The sequence below is a fragment of the Pipistrellus hanaki genome (assembly GCF_964339955.1).
Source record: "Pipistrellus hanaki genome assembly, contig: scaffold_41, whole genome shotgun sequence".
Lineage (NCBI taxonomy): Eukaryota > Metazoa > Chordata > Mammalia > Chiroptera > Vespertilionidae > Pipistrellus > Pipistrellus hanaki.
In genome coordinates, this window is record NW_028182292.1 from 609,211 (window position 1) to 621,673 (window position 12,463).

Sequence of the window (12,463 nt, forward strand, 5' to 3'; positions counted from 1 at the left end):
CTGAGCTCAGCGCCTCGCCGCCGCCCGCGCGGCGCCCGCTTCCTCCCGCGTCTCCGCCACGCAGCCAGCCGCGCCGGGCGGGTGGGGGCCAGGCCGGTCACAGGCCCGCTTTGTGGCCCGCGACCCCGGCCGTGGCGGCGGCGGGACATCCATCTTGCGTGGCAGGCGCTCCCCGGGGGCGGGGGCGGGGCGCGGCCGCCCCCTTATCGCGGAGCCGCAGCCGGAGAGGTCCGAGGTGGGGGCGGGGACCGGCATCCTCCCAGGGGGTCCGGGCCGAGGCTCAGCCGGAGACCCAGGGCCAATTAGCATTTTGATTGCGGGGCCGGGGGCCCATCTGGACTGAAGCCTAATTATGGGCGAGCCCTCCAGGTGCCGGCGGTGCGTGCCAGGCGCGGGCGGCCCCTCTCCCCGCCCGCCCAGCTCCTGGCTCTCGGTCTGCCTCCACCCCTCTGCCTCCGACCCCAGCCGTCCTGCCGTCGGTTCTTTGTCCCTCCCTCATCACCTTCTCTCTTCTCTGGTTTGGGTCCCTGCCTCTCCCAGTCCACGTCCCCACCCCGCGGTCCCCAACCTCTGGGAAGAGGAGGCGTCAGAGCTCCCACACATGGGTCCCGCGGCCAGTGCTCCCCAGAGGACCTGTGCGGGCCCTGGCTCTCCACGCCTGGGGGAGCCCGGCAGGGAGGGCAGCTGGGCCCAGGCCTTGGTCATCGAAACGGAGCCGCCTGGGTGTGGAGCGCACATGCGTCCGGCTCAATTACTTGGGCCTCCGCGTCCTGACACCCCCTTCCCCCAATCCCAAGGTTCCCGTGCCCCAGTCCTAGGATTCAGCAAGGAGAGGCTGGAAGGGACAGTTGGTGATTCTTACACTTTTTAAAGTATGTTTTAATTGATTTTTAGAGAGAGAGGAAGGGAGATAGATAGAAACATCAAGGAGAATCATGGATCAGCTGCCTCCCACACGGCCTGTCCTGGGGATGGAGCGTACAACCTGGGCCTGTGCCCTGACCCGGATCCCACAGGCAGCCTCTTGTTTCCTGGTCCAGGCTCAGGCACAGAGAACGGGAGGCCCAGAGGAGAGGCGCTATGTTGCAGGAGAGGAGATGGGGTCCCCAGGCACCTCCCTGATGCCCCCGCAGACCCAGCCAGGTGGCAGGACACTCCAGTGCCCTGGACACACCAGTGCATGTGGCCGCCTACCGAGCCTCTGGCCTCAGGGGCTGTTCCCCAATCCGGGTGCACCTGGGCCTGGCCGGTCTCCCTGTGGGACAGGAGGGAGGCCCCGGGGGCTAAAAGGCTAGGTTCTGAGGGAGAGACGCCGGCCCGACCGGCCTGGCTCAGGGGTTGAGCGTTGACCTATGAACCAGGAGGTCACCGTTCGATTCCCGGTCAGGGCACAGGCCCGGGTTGCCAGCTTGATCCCTAGTGTGGGGCATAAAGGAGGCAGCCGATCCATGCTTCTCTCTCATCATTGATGTTTCTCTCTCTCTCTCTCCCTTCCTCTCTGACATCAATTTTAAACACACATATTTCAGGGAGAGATTCTGAGCATGTGTCCCCAGCATTCTGCACCCACAGAGCCAGTAAGCCTGTGTGTGTGCCCATGTGGACCCTATGGCCACCTTCCGACCCCCTTCTGCCTGTGAGGCTCCAGCCCAGCCCAGCCTGGAGGCACCCCAAGCCCCCTCCCTGGCCTCCTGGATCCTCCCTTGGCTAGGAGCCTCCTTTGGCCTGGCTCCATGACACCTCAATACCCTCCCCCCCTCAGCCTTCTCTTCCCCGCAGACACAGAGTGCATGATGGGGTGTGTTGCCTTCCCAGAAGTCCTGGTGTCCTGGGTGCAAAGTGGACAGGCAGCCCTTCAGCTGCTGGTTCTGGCAGATCTTTGGGGGAACACAGTTACCTCCACTCAGTGTGCATTTTTTAAAAAACATGTTATTGATTTTTTTACAGAGCGGAAGGGAGAGGGTAGAAAGTTAGAAACATTTATGAGAGAGAGACATCGGACCAGCTGCCTCCTGCACACCCTCTACTGGGGATGTGCCTGCAACCAAGGTAAATGCCCTTGACCGGAATCGAACCTGGGACCTTTCAGTCCTTAAGCCAACACTATCCACTGAGCCAAACCGGTGAGGGCACAGTGTGCATTTTTGAAAATATATATTTTATTGATTTTTTACAGAGAGGAAGGGAGATGGGTAGAGAGAAACATTGATGGCTTGGATGATGCTACCTCAGTCACGTGGTTCAGGTGGCGCCTGCCACGTGTTTCTACTATAAAAGTACTATTTTTTCATTTTCTGTGCTCTATTCCAGTGATTTTCAAATGTGCAGAAATTTTTTTTTATTAAAGGATGCTGAGAGATAGAATATCAGGAAAGTCATTTTATTTATTTTTATATTTTTAATAGATTTTACAGAGAGGAAGGGAGAAGGGTAGTTAAAAACACGGATGGAAGAGAAAGACCAATCAGCTGCCTCCTGCAGGCCCCACCCTGTGGATGGAGCCCACCACCCAGGCCTATGCCCTGACTGGGAATCGAACCCTGACCTCCTGGTTCATACGTCGATGCTCAACCACTGAGCCACGCTGACCAGGCATTGCTGCTGTATTCTTAGAAAGTAAGTCACTAAATCCAGCCCACACTCAAGGTTCCCCTGATTTTACATTGATTTTTAGAGAGAGGGGGAAGGGAATGGTAGGAAGAGAAACATCGATGTGAGACTAAAACATCCGTAGGCTGCCTCCTGCCCATCCCCTCCGGGAATCAAACCGGCAACCTTTCAGGGCTGTGAACGACACCCCACCCACTGGGCCACACCAGCCAGGCGGGTCTCATGGAGATTTTGGCTGTTTCACAGAGGGCTCCGCACTTGCACTCGGCATGGGGCCCCGCACATTGTGCGCCGGTCCTGGCTCCAGGGACACATCGCTGGACACGTTCCAGAAAGACCTGGGTCCCCGCCCGGCCACGAGGGAGCATGCTCACCCAGAGAACCAGGCGGCCTTCTCTGTTCTCTGCATCCAGGAGGCAGAAACACCTACTGGGCCGGGGAACATGGCCTGGGGTTCCAGCACACACGCGGTCCCACCCAGCCTGTGGGGACCTCTGGCCTCCCGCTCTGTGGCGGGAACGTGAGGACTGTCCAGTGCAGGACCACCTCCGGGCACGGGGCTTGGACCTGAGGCCGTGCCCCATCCCATTGCTGCTGCCCAGAGGGGCAGTGCCTCCACACCCGCCTGGGACGGGCCCCCCCCGCCTAGGTTTCCGGCTGCTCCTCCACTTTGCTCCCACCGCTGCCCCCACCTTTTTTTTTTTTTTTTAATATATATATTTTATTGTTTTTTTACAGAAAGGAAGGGAGCCCAAGCTGGTGTGGCTCAGTGGATAGAACATTGGCCTGTGGACTGAAAGGTCCCAGGTTCGATTCCGGTCAAGGGCATGTATCTTGGTTGCGGGCACATCCCCAGTAGGGGGTGTGCAAGAGGCAGCTGATCGATGATTCTCTCTCATCGATGTTTCTAACTCTCTATCCCTCTCTCTTCCTCTCTGTAAAAACTCAATAAAAATATATTTAAAAAAAAAAAAAAGAAAGAAAGAAAGAAAGGAAGGGAGAGGGATAGAGAGAAAAACTGATGAGAAAGAAACATCAATCAGCTGCCTCCTGCACACCCCCCATGGGGATGTGCCCACAACCAAGGTACATGCCCTTGACTGGAATGGAAACCAGGACCTTTCAGTCCGCAGACCAATGCTCTATCCACTGAGCCAAACTGGTTAGGGCCCACTTTTTTAAAAAAATATATTTTATTGATATATTTTATTGATATATTTTATTGATATATATTAATATCAACATTTTATTAATAATTTATTAATATATTTTATTGATATATTTTATTGATAACTCTACCACTGAGCCAAACCGGCTTCGGCACCACTTTTTTTTTTTTTTTAATTATTTATTTCAGAGAGGAAGGGAGAGGGGGAGAGAGAGAGAGAGAAACATCAATGATAAGAGAATCATGGATATTGGCTGCTCCTGCAAGCCCCACTCTGGGGACCAAGCCCGCTACCTGGGCCTGTGCCCTGACCTGGAATCAAACCCTGACCTCCTGGTTCACAGGTCCACGCTCAACCACTGAGCCACACTGGCTGGGCTACCCCCCACCTTTCACTCCAGGGGCGCTGCTCACTGACAGCAGCCCGGAGGCCCTGGGAGGTGAGCACTGAAAGACCTCGGAGGGGGCCTCCCCGCATGGAGAAGAGGACCCCCAGAAGTAAGTGGCAGCTTTATTGAGAGGAGGGGGGTGGGGAAGGGAGGGGTGGGGGAGGGAGAGAAGGGGGTGGGGTGGGAGAAGAAGGGTGAGGGTGAGAGGGGAGGGGGTGGGGGTGGGAGTGAGAGGGGAGGGGTGGGGTGGGAGGGGAGGGGCATGTGCTCGGTGCAGGAGCGGAGCGGCAGCCTCACACGTCCAGGTATGACTGGCTCTCCGAGTTGGGGCTTAGGAAGCCTCCCAGGTCGTTCTCTGGGGTTAAGGGGACCCCCAGCGGCCAGTGGCGGATCACGTGCCGGTAGGAGGTGGTCAGGAAGTCGAAGTAGTTAATGTTGAGCTTCCGGGCGATGTGCCGTCCCAGGAACTCCACTAGCTGGGGAGCGAGCGGGCGGGCGGGCGGCGCTCAGCGCTCGGGGGACGGGAGCCGCGCCAAGGCCGCCCCCCGGCCCGCCAGGCCGCAGGGCAGCGCGGCGCCCGGCCCGCGCCCTCGCCGCCGCCGCCGCAGCGCCCAGGCCCGGCCCCGGGAGACGGCGCCGTCGGAGGCCCTAAGCCGCGGTCCGCGCCGCGTGGGGCCGCGGGGGAGCGAGGCCGGGCCGGGCGGACCCACCTCGTAGTGCTCCGACCGCTGCACGAGGATGAGCGGCTCCAGCTTGTGGCCGCACAGAACCAGCTGGAAGAAGCTCCTGCCGCGGGCTGGAGGGGGCGCGGCTCAGCCCGAGGCCCGGGCGGGGGCGGGGGCGGGGGCGGGGCTCCGGGAACCGGGGGGTGGGCCGCTGGCCCCCGCTCCTGCTCCCGCTCCCCGGCCGCAGCCCGGCCCCCTGCCCGGTCCTCCGCCCCCCGCCCGCCCCGCCCCTCGTCACCGTCGGAGCTGAGCGCCAGGCGCACGTAGACCAGGTGCATGGGGCCCTGGCACACGGTGCGGCCCTGGATGGAGAAGTGGTAGGTGCCGAGCACGTGGTTCAGCACCAGGCGGCGCCGCGGCAGCGACGAGATCGTGATCCACAGCCCCACGCCCACGCCGTAGGCCGGGAAGCCCCACGTCTCCTGGTTGCGCACCTGCTGGCGGCGCCGGGGAGCCTCTGAGCGGGCGGGGCGGGCGCCGGGGCGGCCGGGGTGCGGGGGGTAAGGGAAACGGGGGAGGGGGGAACCTCAGACCTGGCTCACGAGGCCGAAGATGACGAGGAAGAGGCAGACGAGGAAGAGCAGCGCGCCCTTCCACAGCGTGTCCAGGTAGTACTCGAGCACGAAGACTGCGCGGGAGCAGTGCGTGAGGAGGGGGGTGTGGTCGGCCCCAGGCCTGGGGCTGGGACCTGTGTCCAGCCGGTGATTCCGGGCCCAGGCCAGCCCCGCCCCCGCCCTTCAGGCCTCAGGCCCGCCAGCGCCGCGTCCCGCCCCCGCCCCATCAGGTCACCGCCCCGCCGCCCCCGCAGGGCGCCCGGCTCCGCACCGTTAGGCTGCAGCTGCGTGAACGGGTAGAAGCTGTTGTTCTTGATGCACCAGGCCAGGTGGCGCTCGTTGCAGCAGAGGTCGACCGCCCAGAGCTGGAAGCGCTTGCCCCGGCGAGTGGGGAGGCTGCTGATCAGGTCCCCCGGGACCTGGGTCTGGGCCAGGCGTAAGCAGTCAGTCAGCGGGCAGTCTTCTGCCCCCTCCCCGCCCACACACACACCCAGCCCTCCCGGGACCTGGGAGAAAGTTGCCAGGGCTGCAAGGAGGAAGGAGCTGGAGCGCTCAGGCGATCATCAGGGGAGACCCCAGGCAGCAGTCCAGGCTGGGCTGCGGGGTGCGCTCGGGTTCTAGAAGCTTTGGGTGCTGGGTTCTAGAAGGGTCTGTATTGTTGACCACCCCCTTCCAAGGAGAGTCCCCTGGCCAGGTCCTGGCTGTGGGCGCTCACGGCCCACCCCACCTGTGGGAGGCTCCTTGCACAACCTGGTTCACCTTTCCTGAGGGATGGGGTGGTGAGACACCCCGGCCTCACACCAAACCCTAGAGCTGAGCACGGCGGTCCCCTGCACACCTGCCAGGCCAGAGCCTCCTAACCAAGGTGGCTCACCTCGGCATCTCTGAGGGTGGGACACACAATCCAGATTCCAGTCCAAGGCACAGCCCCAGCGCCCTCTCACCCTGACACTCCCCCCTCAACCAAAGGCAGACTCAGGATCCTGTGGGACACCCCCCCAAAAAAAACACAAAACAAACTCCTGGCCAGCTCTAGCCCCAAGTGGTTCCCTCAGGTATAAGCCCTGACCATCCCCCCAACAAAAGGCCACACAATTCTTAAAAATGTTTATTGTAACAAAATGCTCCAACATCTAAAACCGGAGAAGGGTGCAGGGACGGGTGACCTAGCTGGGGGAGGGCGGGCAGGTGAGCAGCTGCTCCAGGCACCCCTGGACCTCCTCTGGGCCGCGGTATGCCCGCTTCAGGCCCCTCGGAAGGCAGCGGCAGGACTCCAGGTTGAGGTACCGCAGGCCCGGGCAGCTGCTGATCACAGAGCTGTGGGAGCAAGGTAGGCCATGGGGCATGGGGACACTGGCTCCCCGGAGACCCGGGCCCTGCCAGGGCTGGGCCAGGCCGGGAGCCCTCTCTGCCACCCAAGCCACCGAGGCCCAATGCCAGTTCCCTTGGTGCCCCCAAGCCCGACTCCAAGGAGGGGCTTTGCCCGCATATGCTCCCCTTTCAGACCCTGGAGCTGGCGAGCCAGGCAGGACAGGAGGCCGGCCATCCTGGCTCCAAGGGACGGGGGAGGCAGTGCTGACCTGACGGTGCTCGGTGTGACCCGGGTGCCCCTGAGGTTAAGGGAGCACAGGGCTGGGGGGGAGCCGCCGGGGGCGCCCGAGAAGGCGGCCAGGGCCTGCTCCAAGTCCTTCTCACTGAAGCCCTGGCCACTCAAGTCCAGCTCCCGCAGAGTGTGGCACCACTTATGGGTCAGCAGGGGGCTGCCCTCCTTGGCGAGGGTCAGCCGGTCTGACACGCCGTACAGGCCCAGGTACAGCTGCTCCAGCTCTGCAGGCGAGAGGGGTGGGCATGAGCTGTGGGGTGGGCCAAGGCCCCCGTCACACCTGCCCTGCCGCCACCCAGGGGCGCTGACCCTGACAAGGCAGGTCGTGCAGGCCGACGGGTGTGACCCGGGCGCAGCCTCGAAGGTCCAGCAGGCGCAGGCCGGGGGAGCCCCGGAGCAGGCGGCTCAGAGCCTCGTCGCTCACAAAGCTGCAGGTGGAGCCGGCGAGGCAGAGCTCCTCGAGGCGGGGGAAGCCGGGGCCGGGAGTCGCCGCTCGCCCCGCGGGTTTGGGCAGCCATATCAGGTTCAGCAGCCGCAGCACCTGGGGGCAAGGCCCAGGCTGCAGGTGGGGAGGGGCGTGCCAGGCGGGAGAGGTGGGGCAGCGGGTACCTGCAGCTGGGGGCAGCCTCTCTGCAGGGCCTCCAGGGGCAGCTGGAGGGGCGTGTTGTTCCGGTGAATGCCGGTGCTCACCTCCAAGAGCTGGAGCTGGGGGCAGCAGCCGCCCTGCAGAGGTGGGGGCGCGGGAAGGCCGGGGGGTCAGTGGCCTGGCAGTCTCTGGCTCGGCACCAACTCGGCTCCTGTCTGTCATCAACCTACCAGCAGTGCTCCCAAGATGGCAGTGGTCTGGGAGCTGTAGGTCAGCCACAGCTTGCGCATTCGAGGCCCCACCTCCTCCAAGAAGTTCACCACAGCCGTGGACTCCACCTGAGGACCCAGCACAGGGCTACCTGTCACCGTGGCTTGGGCTTCTTCGGGGCCCCTGGGGACACAGGGCTCACCATGGAGTGCTGGACGTCCAGACTGTGGAGCTGGGGGCAGGCTCTGGCCAGTGTGACCAGAGTGTCAGAGGTCACACCGTGGCAATCGGAAAGCTTGAGGAAGGTGAGCCGAGGACAGGACTCACTGACCAGCTGCAGAAGAGAGAGGCGGGGTGGGATTGAGGGAGGGCAGGCCGTGGTCAGCAAGAGAAAGAACCCAGCGGCTGGTACCACCCTCCTGCCTCGGCTACAACCTCCTTTCCTCCCTCGCCAGGCCCACCGGGAGCTCCTACTACTCTGACACCTCCCTGCTGGAGGAGACAAAAGGGAAGGAGAAGCAGGCAGGTATCCCCGTGGGCCAGGGTTGGACGCCACGGTGCCTGGCCCGCTCTCTGGACGCCATGGGCAGCCCCAGGTTTTCGCAGCTGGTGTGCAGGACAGCCTCCGGCACTCACCTTCAGCACGGGATGTACCTGGGACTTCCAGTGGATGAGGGTCAGCCTCTGGAGCTGCGAGAACCTGGGGAGAAGGCAGAGGCTGAGCTGCAAATGTTCCCACGCTGCCTCCCCGCACAGCCCCTTGGTGCAGGGGAACAGGAAGGGGCCTGGGGCTTCCCACACCACAACGGGTACCAGAAGGGGATGAGGAAAAGAGGGGATGCCCCACCGATTGGGCATAAGCCACTCCAGGGAAGCGAGGAGCTTCTTCTCGGCCTTGGCGCTGCCTTTGGTGGATCGGCCGGCCAGCGGGGGCGACAGGGTCACGGTGTGCCAGAGAGCGGGCTGGGAGGCGGCCTCGTGCCAGCGGCGGCACACGCGCGCGGCCCTGGAAGAAACCCTCTGCTGAAGGGCCGCGCTTCTCGCGGCCGGAGCCATCGCACCGGCGGCCGCAGCTCTTACAACGCCGCGGACGCTCCAGCAGACGCTCGTGGGGCTCTAATTGTGCCCGTGCGCAGGCGCGCGGCTTCTGCCCCCGCCTCTGCCCCCCACACGGTGGCAGCAGGTCCGCCACGCTGGACGGGACCGAGGTACCTGCCGAGGAAGGGCATGGGCCCGTCCGCCGCCACCAGGAGCCCGAAAATCTGTAGCAGGATTTCCAAAGGAATGCGGTCGCCCCAGCCAGGGTCCGGCCCCTGCGGCGGCGCGGGCGCGGTGGTGGGTGCGGGCCGGGGCCTGGCCTTGGCCGCCGCGGCGCGGGCCCCGGGGGGCGGCAGCGGCTGGGCGCGGCGGGCGGCGCGGCGGTGGGCGCGAGCGCGAGCGGGCCCCGCGCCGGGCAGCACGAGCAGCATGCTGTCGGCCTGCAGCAGGTGGAACCCGGAGCCGCTCGGCGCCAGCCGGTCCCACCACCAGTCCTCGGCCGAGCGGGCCCGCTCCCCAGCCGGGGGCGCGCCCCGCACTCGGCGCCGGGCTCTCCGGACCCGCCGGGCGCCCCCGGGAGCCATGGGTACCCGTTGCGCTCCGAGGACTGATCCAGGGGAGCGGAAGCTGCGGAACTCGACGACGGAAGGGGCGTGTCGGGAGGGAGGGACTTGTCATCTCTCCAACGAATCAGTGCTCACTTCCGGGGCGGAGCTTCCGGTGGGAAGACGTTGCGGGATTTAACTGTGTTCGGGCCGGGGAGGTGGAATCTCCGCTCTGTCCCGGCCACATCCCCGACGGCTCTGGGTTGGAACCACGACCCTGGGCTGCAGGCCGCGTGGCGGGAGGCCGGCCACCGAGTCGGGGGTCGCTCGGGCGCTGGACCGGGAGGCGCGGAGACCCGGACGCCCTGGCTGCTGTCCACCGTCGTCCCCCCCACGAAGGAGGCGGGGCCCGCCCAGGCCACACCCCTCAGAGCCCCGGGGCTCAGCCTCGGGGCATCGCGAACGCTCCGCACTCCCGGGAGGGCGCTAAGCTGCGAAGGTAACCCTGGCGCCTGAGCGGTGCCCTTGTCCCCACGTCTGCTCTGGGGGGTGGTCGTCTGGCCACTCAGGCCCGACGTGAGCTGCCTCTTGCTCATCCTCCAGCGGGGCTGCCCCGCACCTGGGCCGGGCTTCCCGCTTCCCCACCTGCTGCCTTGCTGTGTCGGGGTCCTGACCCGGAGGCAGGTGCTACTTGGTCTCCTTTGGAGCCTACCCCGCCCCCCCAGCTCCCGGGCACCCTCCGCTTCTCCCGGTCTTGGCCGTCTGACCTTCTGACTCTTGCGTCTCTTCCTTGTGATCCCGCATTTGCGTCTGTTTCCTTCAAGCTAGGAAAGGTCTTCGGTTTCTAGAAGAGCGGAAGCGCTTTCTTCGGACCGAGGTGTGCCCCGTCCTGTGGGGGCCCGCCTTGGCTAATGGCAGCGCCCCCACTGGGCCGCCTGGTGCTGACCCACCTGTTGGTAGCCCTCTTCGGCATGGGCTCCTGGGCTGCCATTAACGGGATCTGGGTGGAGCTGCCAGTGGTTGTGAAAGATCTCCCCGAGGGTGAGTGAGAGTTGCAGGCCACAGCGGGCCAGGCCGGCAGGGAGGCGGGCGGCAGCTGCTTTGCCTCTGATGTGGCCCCCTCCCTTCCCTGCAGGTTGGAGCCTCCCCTCCTACCTCTCTGTGCTGGTGGCGCTGGGGAACCTGGGGCTGCCGCTGGTGACGCTGTGGAGACGACTGGCCCCAGGCAAGGGCGAGCGGGCCCCCATCCGGGTGGTGCAGGCACTGAGTGTGGTGGGCACTGCCCTGCTGGCCCCCCTGTGGCAGCAGGTGGCCCCGGTGGCGGGGCAGGATCACTCCGTGGCCTTCCTGACCCTGGCCTTGGTGCTGGCGCTGGCCTGCTGTGCCTCCAATGTCACTTTCCTGCCCTTCCTGAGCCACCTGCCGCCTCCCTTTCTGCGGTCCTTCTTCCTGGGTCAGGGCCTGAGTGCCCTGCTGCCCTGCGTGCTGGCCCTCGCGCAGGGGGTGGGCCGCCTCCAGTGCCCGCCGCCAGCCCCCGCCAACGGCACCCCTGGGCCTCCCCACTACTTCCCGGAGCGCTTTTCCGCCAGCACCTTCTTCTGGACACTGGCTGCCCTTCTGGTCACTTCGGCTGCCGCCTTCCAGGGTCTTCTGCTGCTGTTGCCGTTACCGTCGTCCGCGCCCGCGGGAGGCCTGGGGCCTGGCCGTCGGACGGGAGCCCCCGGAGCGGAGGAGGAGGCGGCAGAGGGAGAGGCCTCACCACTGCAGGAGCAACCTTTCCAGGCGGCAGGCGCCACGCCCGGCCGAGACCCTGAGGCCCATCGCCTGCTCTCTGCCCGCAGTGCCTGCCTGCTGGGCCTGCTGGCCGTCACCAATGCACTGACCAATGGCGTGTTGCCAGCAGTGCAGAGCTTCTCCTGCTTGCCCTATGGGCGCCTGGCCTACCACCTGGCCGCGGTGCTGGGCAGTGTCGCCAACCCCCTCGCCTGCTTCCTGGCCATGGCCGTGCTGTGCAGGTACACAGGGGCCTTAAGCCGCCGGGGTGGGAGTTTAGGGCTGAGGACCCCGGCCAGGAGCAGGCATCCCTGACTTCCTGCTTACGCCTGGCAGGTCTCTGGCAGGGCTGGGCGGTTTATCTCTCCTGGGCCTGCTCTTCGGGGCCTACCTGATGATGCTGGCCGTCCTGAGCCCCTGCCCTCCTCTTGTGGGCACTACTGCAGGGACGGTCCTTGTGGTGAGCACACTGGGGACACTGGAGCAAAGAGGGTGGCGGTGGAGGTTTGCCCCGGAGCCAGAGGCATCTGATGTTCAGCCTGCTACTGTGTCTCACCCAGGTGCTGTCCTGGGTGCTGTGTCTGGGGCTGTTCTCGTACGTGAAGGTGGCTGCTGGCTCCCTGCTGCATGGAGGTGGCCGGCCGGCACTGCTGGCGGTTGGTGTGGCCATCCAGGTGGGCTCCCTGCTTGGTGCTGTCGCCATGTTCCCTCCTACCAGCGTGTACCACGTGTTCCGCAGCGGGAAGGACTGTGTGGACCTGTGTGGACCCTGAGGTTGGGCAGGTGGGGCTCTCACTCCGTGCCACCCGTGCTCAGGCGGGGGCTGCCACGGTGCCTGATGCCCATGTCCAGGAGGCCCTCCCCACGCCAGCCATGAACACGGACACCTGCACACTCCACAGGAGAGCTGGCACCTCAGGCCGGGCTGGGACCTCGGAGCAGGCCCGCGTCAGGTCCCCACTGGCATGTGGACGGGGCTTGAGCCTGGGCCCTGTGTGGGGTTTGTACAGTAAAGCATTTTTTTTTTCTGTGAGTCAGACTTGTTAACCTCAGGAGCACCTTTTCCTGTGCAGACAGACCTCCCGCCTCCCGGCCACAGTCATGGTCTGGCTGTTCCTGGGCGCCCGCCACCCCCACGCCGTTCTCATATTCCTGGGGTTATGGCCTCTGAGCCAGGACTCCTGCCCCCGACACCTTGCTTCTTGGACTCCCCCGCCCCCTGAGAACTCCCCAGAGGGAGGGCAAGGCCAGCTTCCAGGGCC

At 64.6% G+C, this 12,463-nt stretch overlaps 3 protein-coding genes across 6 annotated transcripts; 1 reads left to right on the forward strand and 2 right to left on the reverse strand.

Annotated features, from left to right (window-relative positions):
• Nucleotides 1–4,460: 4,460 nt before the first annotated feature.
• TMEM249 (transmembrane protein 249) lies at nucleotides 4,461–6,328 on the reverse strand (the record flags this gene model as incomplete). Its single annotated transcript, XM_084907133.1, has 6 exons — nucleotides 4,461–4,643; nucleotides 4,878–4,963; nucleotides 5,131–5,326; nucleotides 5,426–5,520; nucleotides 5,718–5,989; nucleotides 6,321–6,328. 6 exons carry the CDS (start codon nucleotides 6,326–6,328, stop codon nucleotides 4,461–4,463), a joined length of 840 nt encoding a protein of 279 aa, XP_084763259.1.
• A 213-nt stretch (nucleotides 6,329–6,541) lies between these two features.
• FBXL6 (F-box and leucine rich repeat protein 6) lies at nucleotides 6,542–9,660 on the reverse strand. 4 transcript variants are annotated; one of them, XM_084907193.1, is made up of 9 exons: nucleotides 9,058–9,540; nucleotides 8,693–8,851; nucleotides 8,482–8,545; nucleotides 8,048–8,179; nucleotides 7,866–7,973; nucleotides 7,659–7,772; nucleotides 7,359–7,590; nucleotides 7,027–7,273; nucleotides 6,542–6,763 (listed from the first exon to the last, which is right to left on the reverse strand). In XM_084907193.1, exons 1-9 carry the CDS (start codon nucleotides 9,465–9,467, stop codon nucleotides 6,613–6,615), a joined length of 1,617 nt encoding a protein of 538 aa, XP_084763319.1. In that variant the 5' UTR covers nucleotides 9,468–9,540; the 3' UTR covers nucleotides 6,542–6,612. The 4 variants fall into 4 exon arrangements, with proteins under 4 accessions (XP_084763319.1, XP_084763316.1, XP_084763318.1 ...); XM_084907190.1 differs by having other exon boundaries at nucleotides 8,048–8,545; nucleotides 9,058–9,660; XM_084907192.1 differs by having other exon boundaries at nucleotides 7,740–7,772; nucleotides 8,048–8,545; nucleotides 9,058–9,654.
• On the forward strand, nucleotides 9,597–12,234 carry SLC52A2 (solute carrier family 52 member 2). Its single transcript, XM_084907194.1, has 5 exons — nucleotides 9,597–9,927; nucleotides 10,253–10,469; nucleotides 10,564–11,443; nucleotides 11,538–11,661; nucleotides 11,762–12,234. Exons 2-5 carry the CDS (start codon nucleotides 10,340–10,342, stop codon nucleotides 11,972–11,974), a joined length of 1,347 nt encoding a protein of 448 aa, XP_084763320.1. The 5' UTR covers nucleotides 9,597–9,927; nucleotides 10,253–10,339; the 3' UTR covers nucleotides 11,975–12,234.
• Nucleotides 12,235–12,463: the final 229 nt, after the last annotated feature.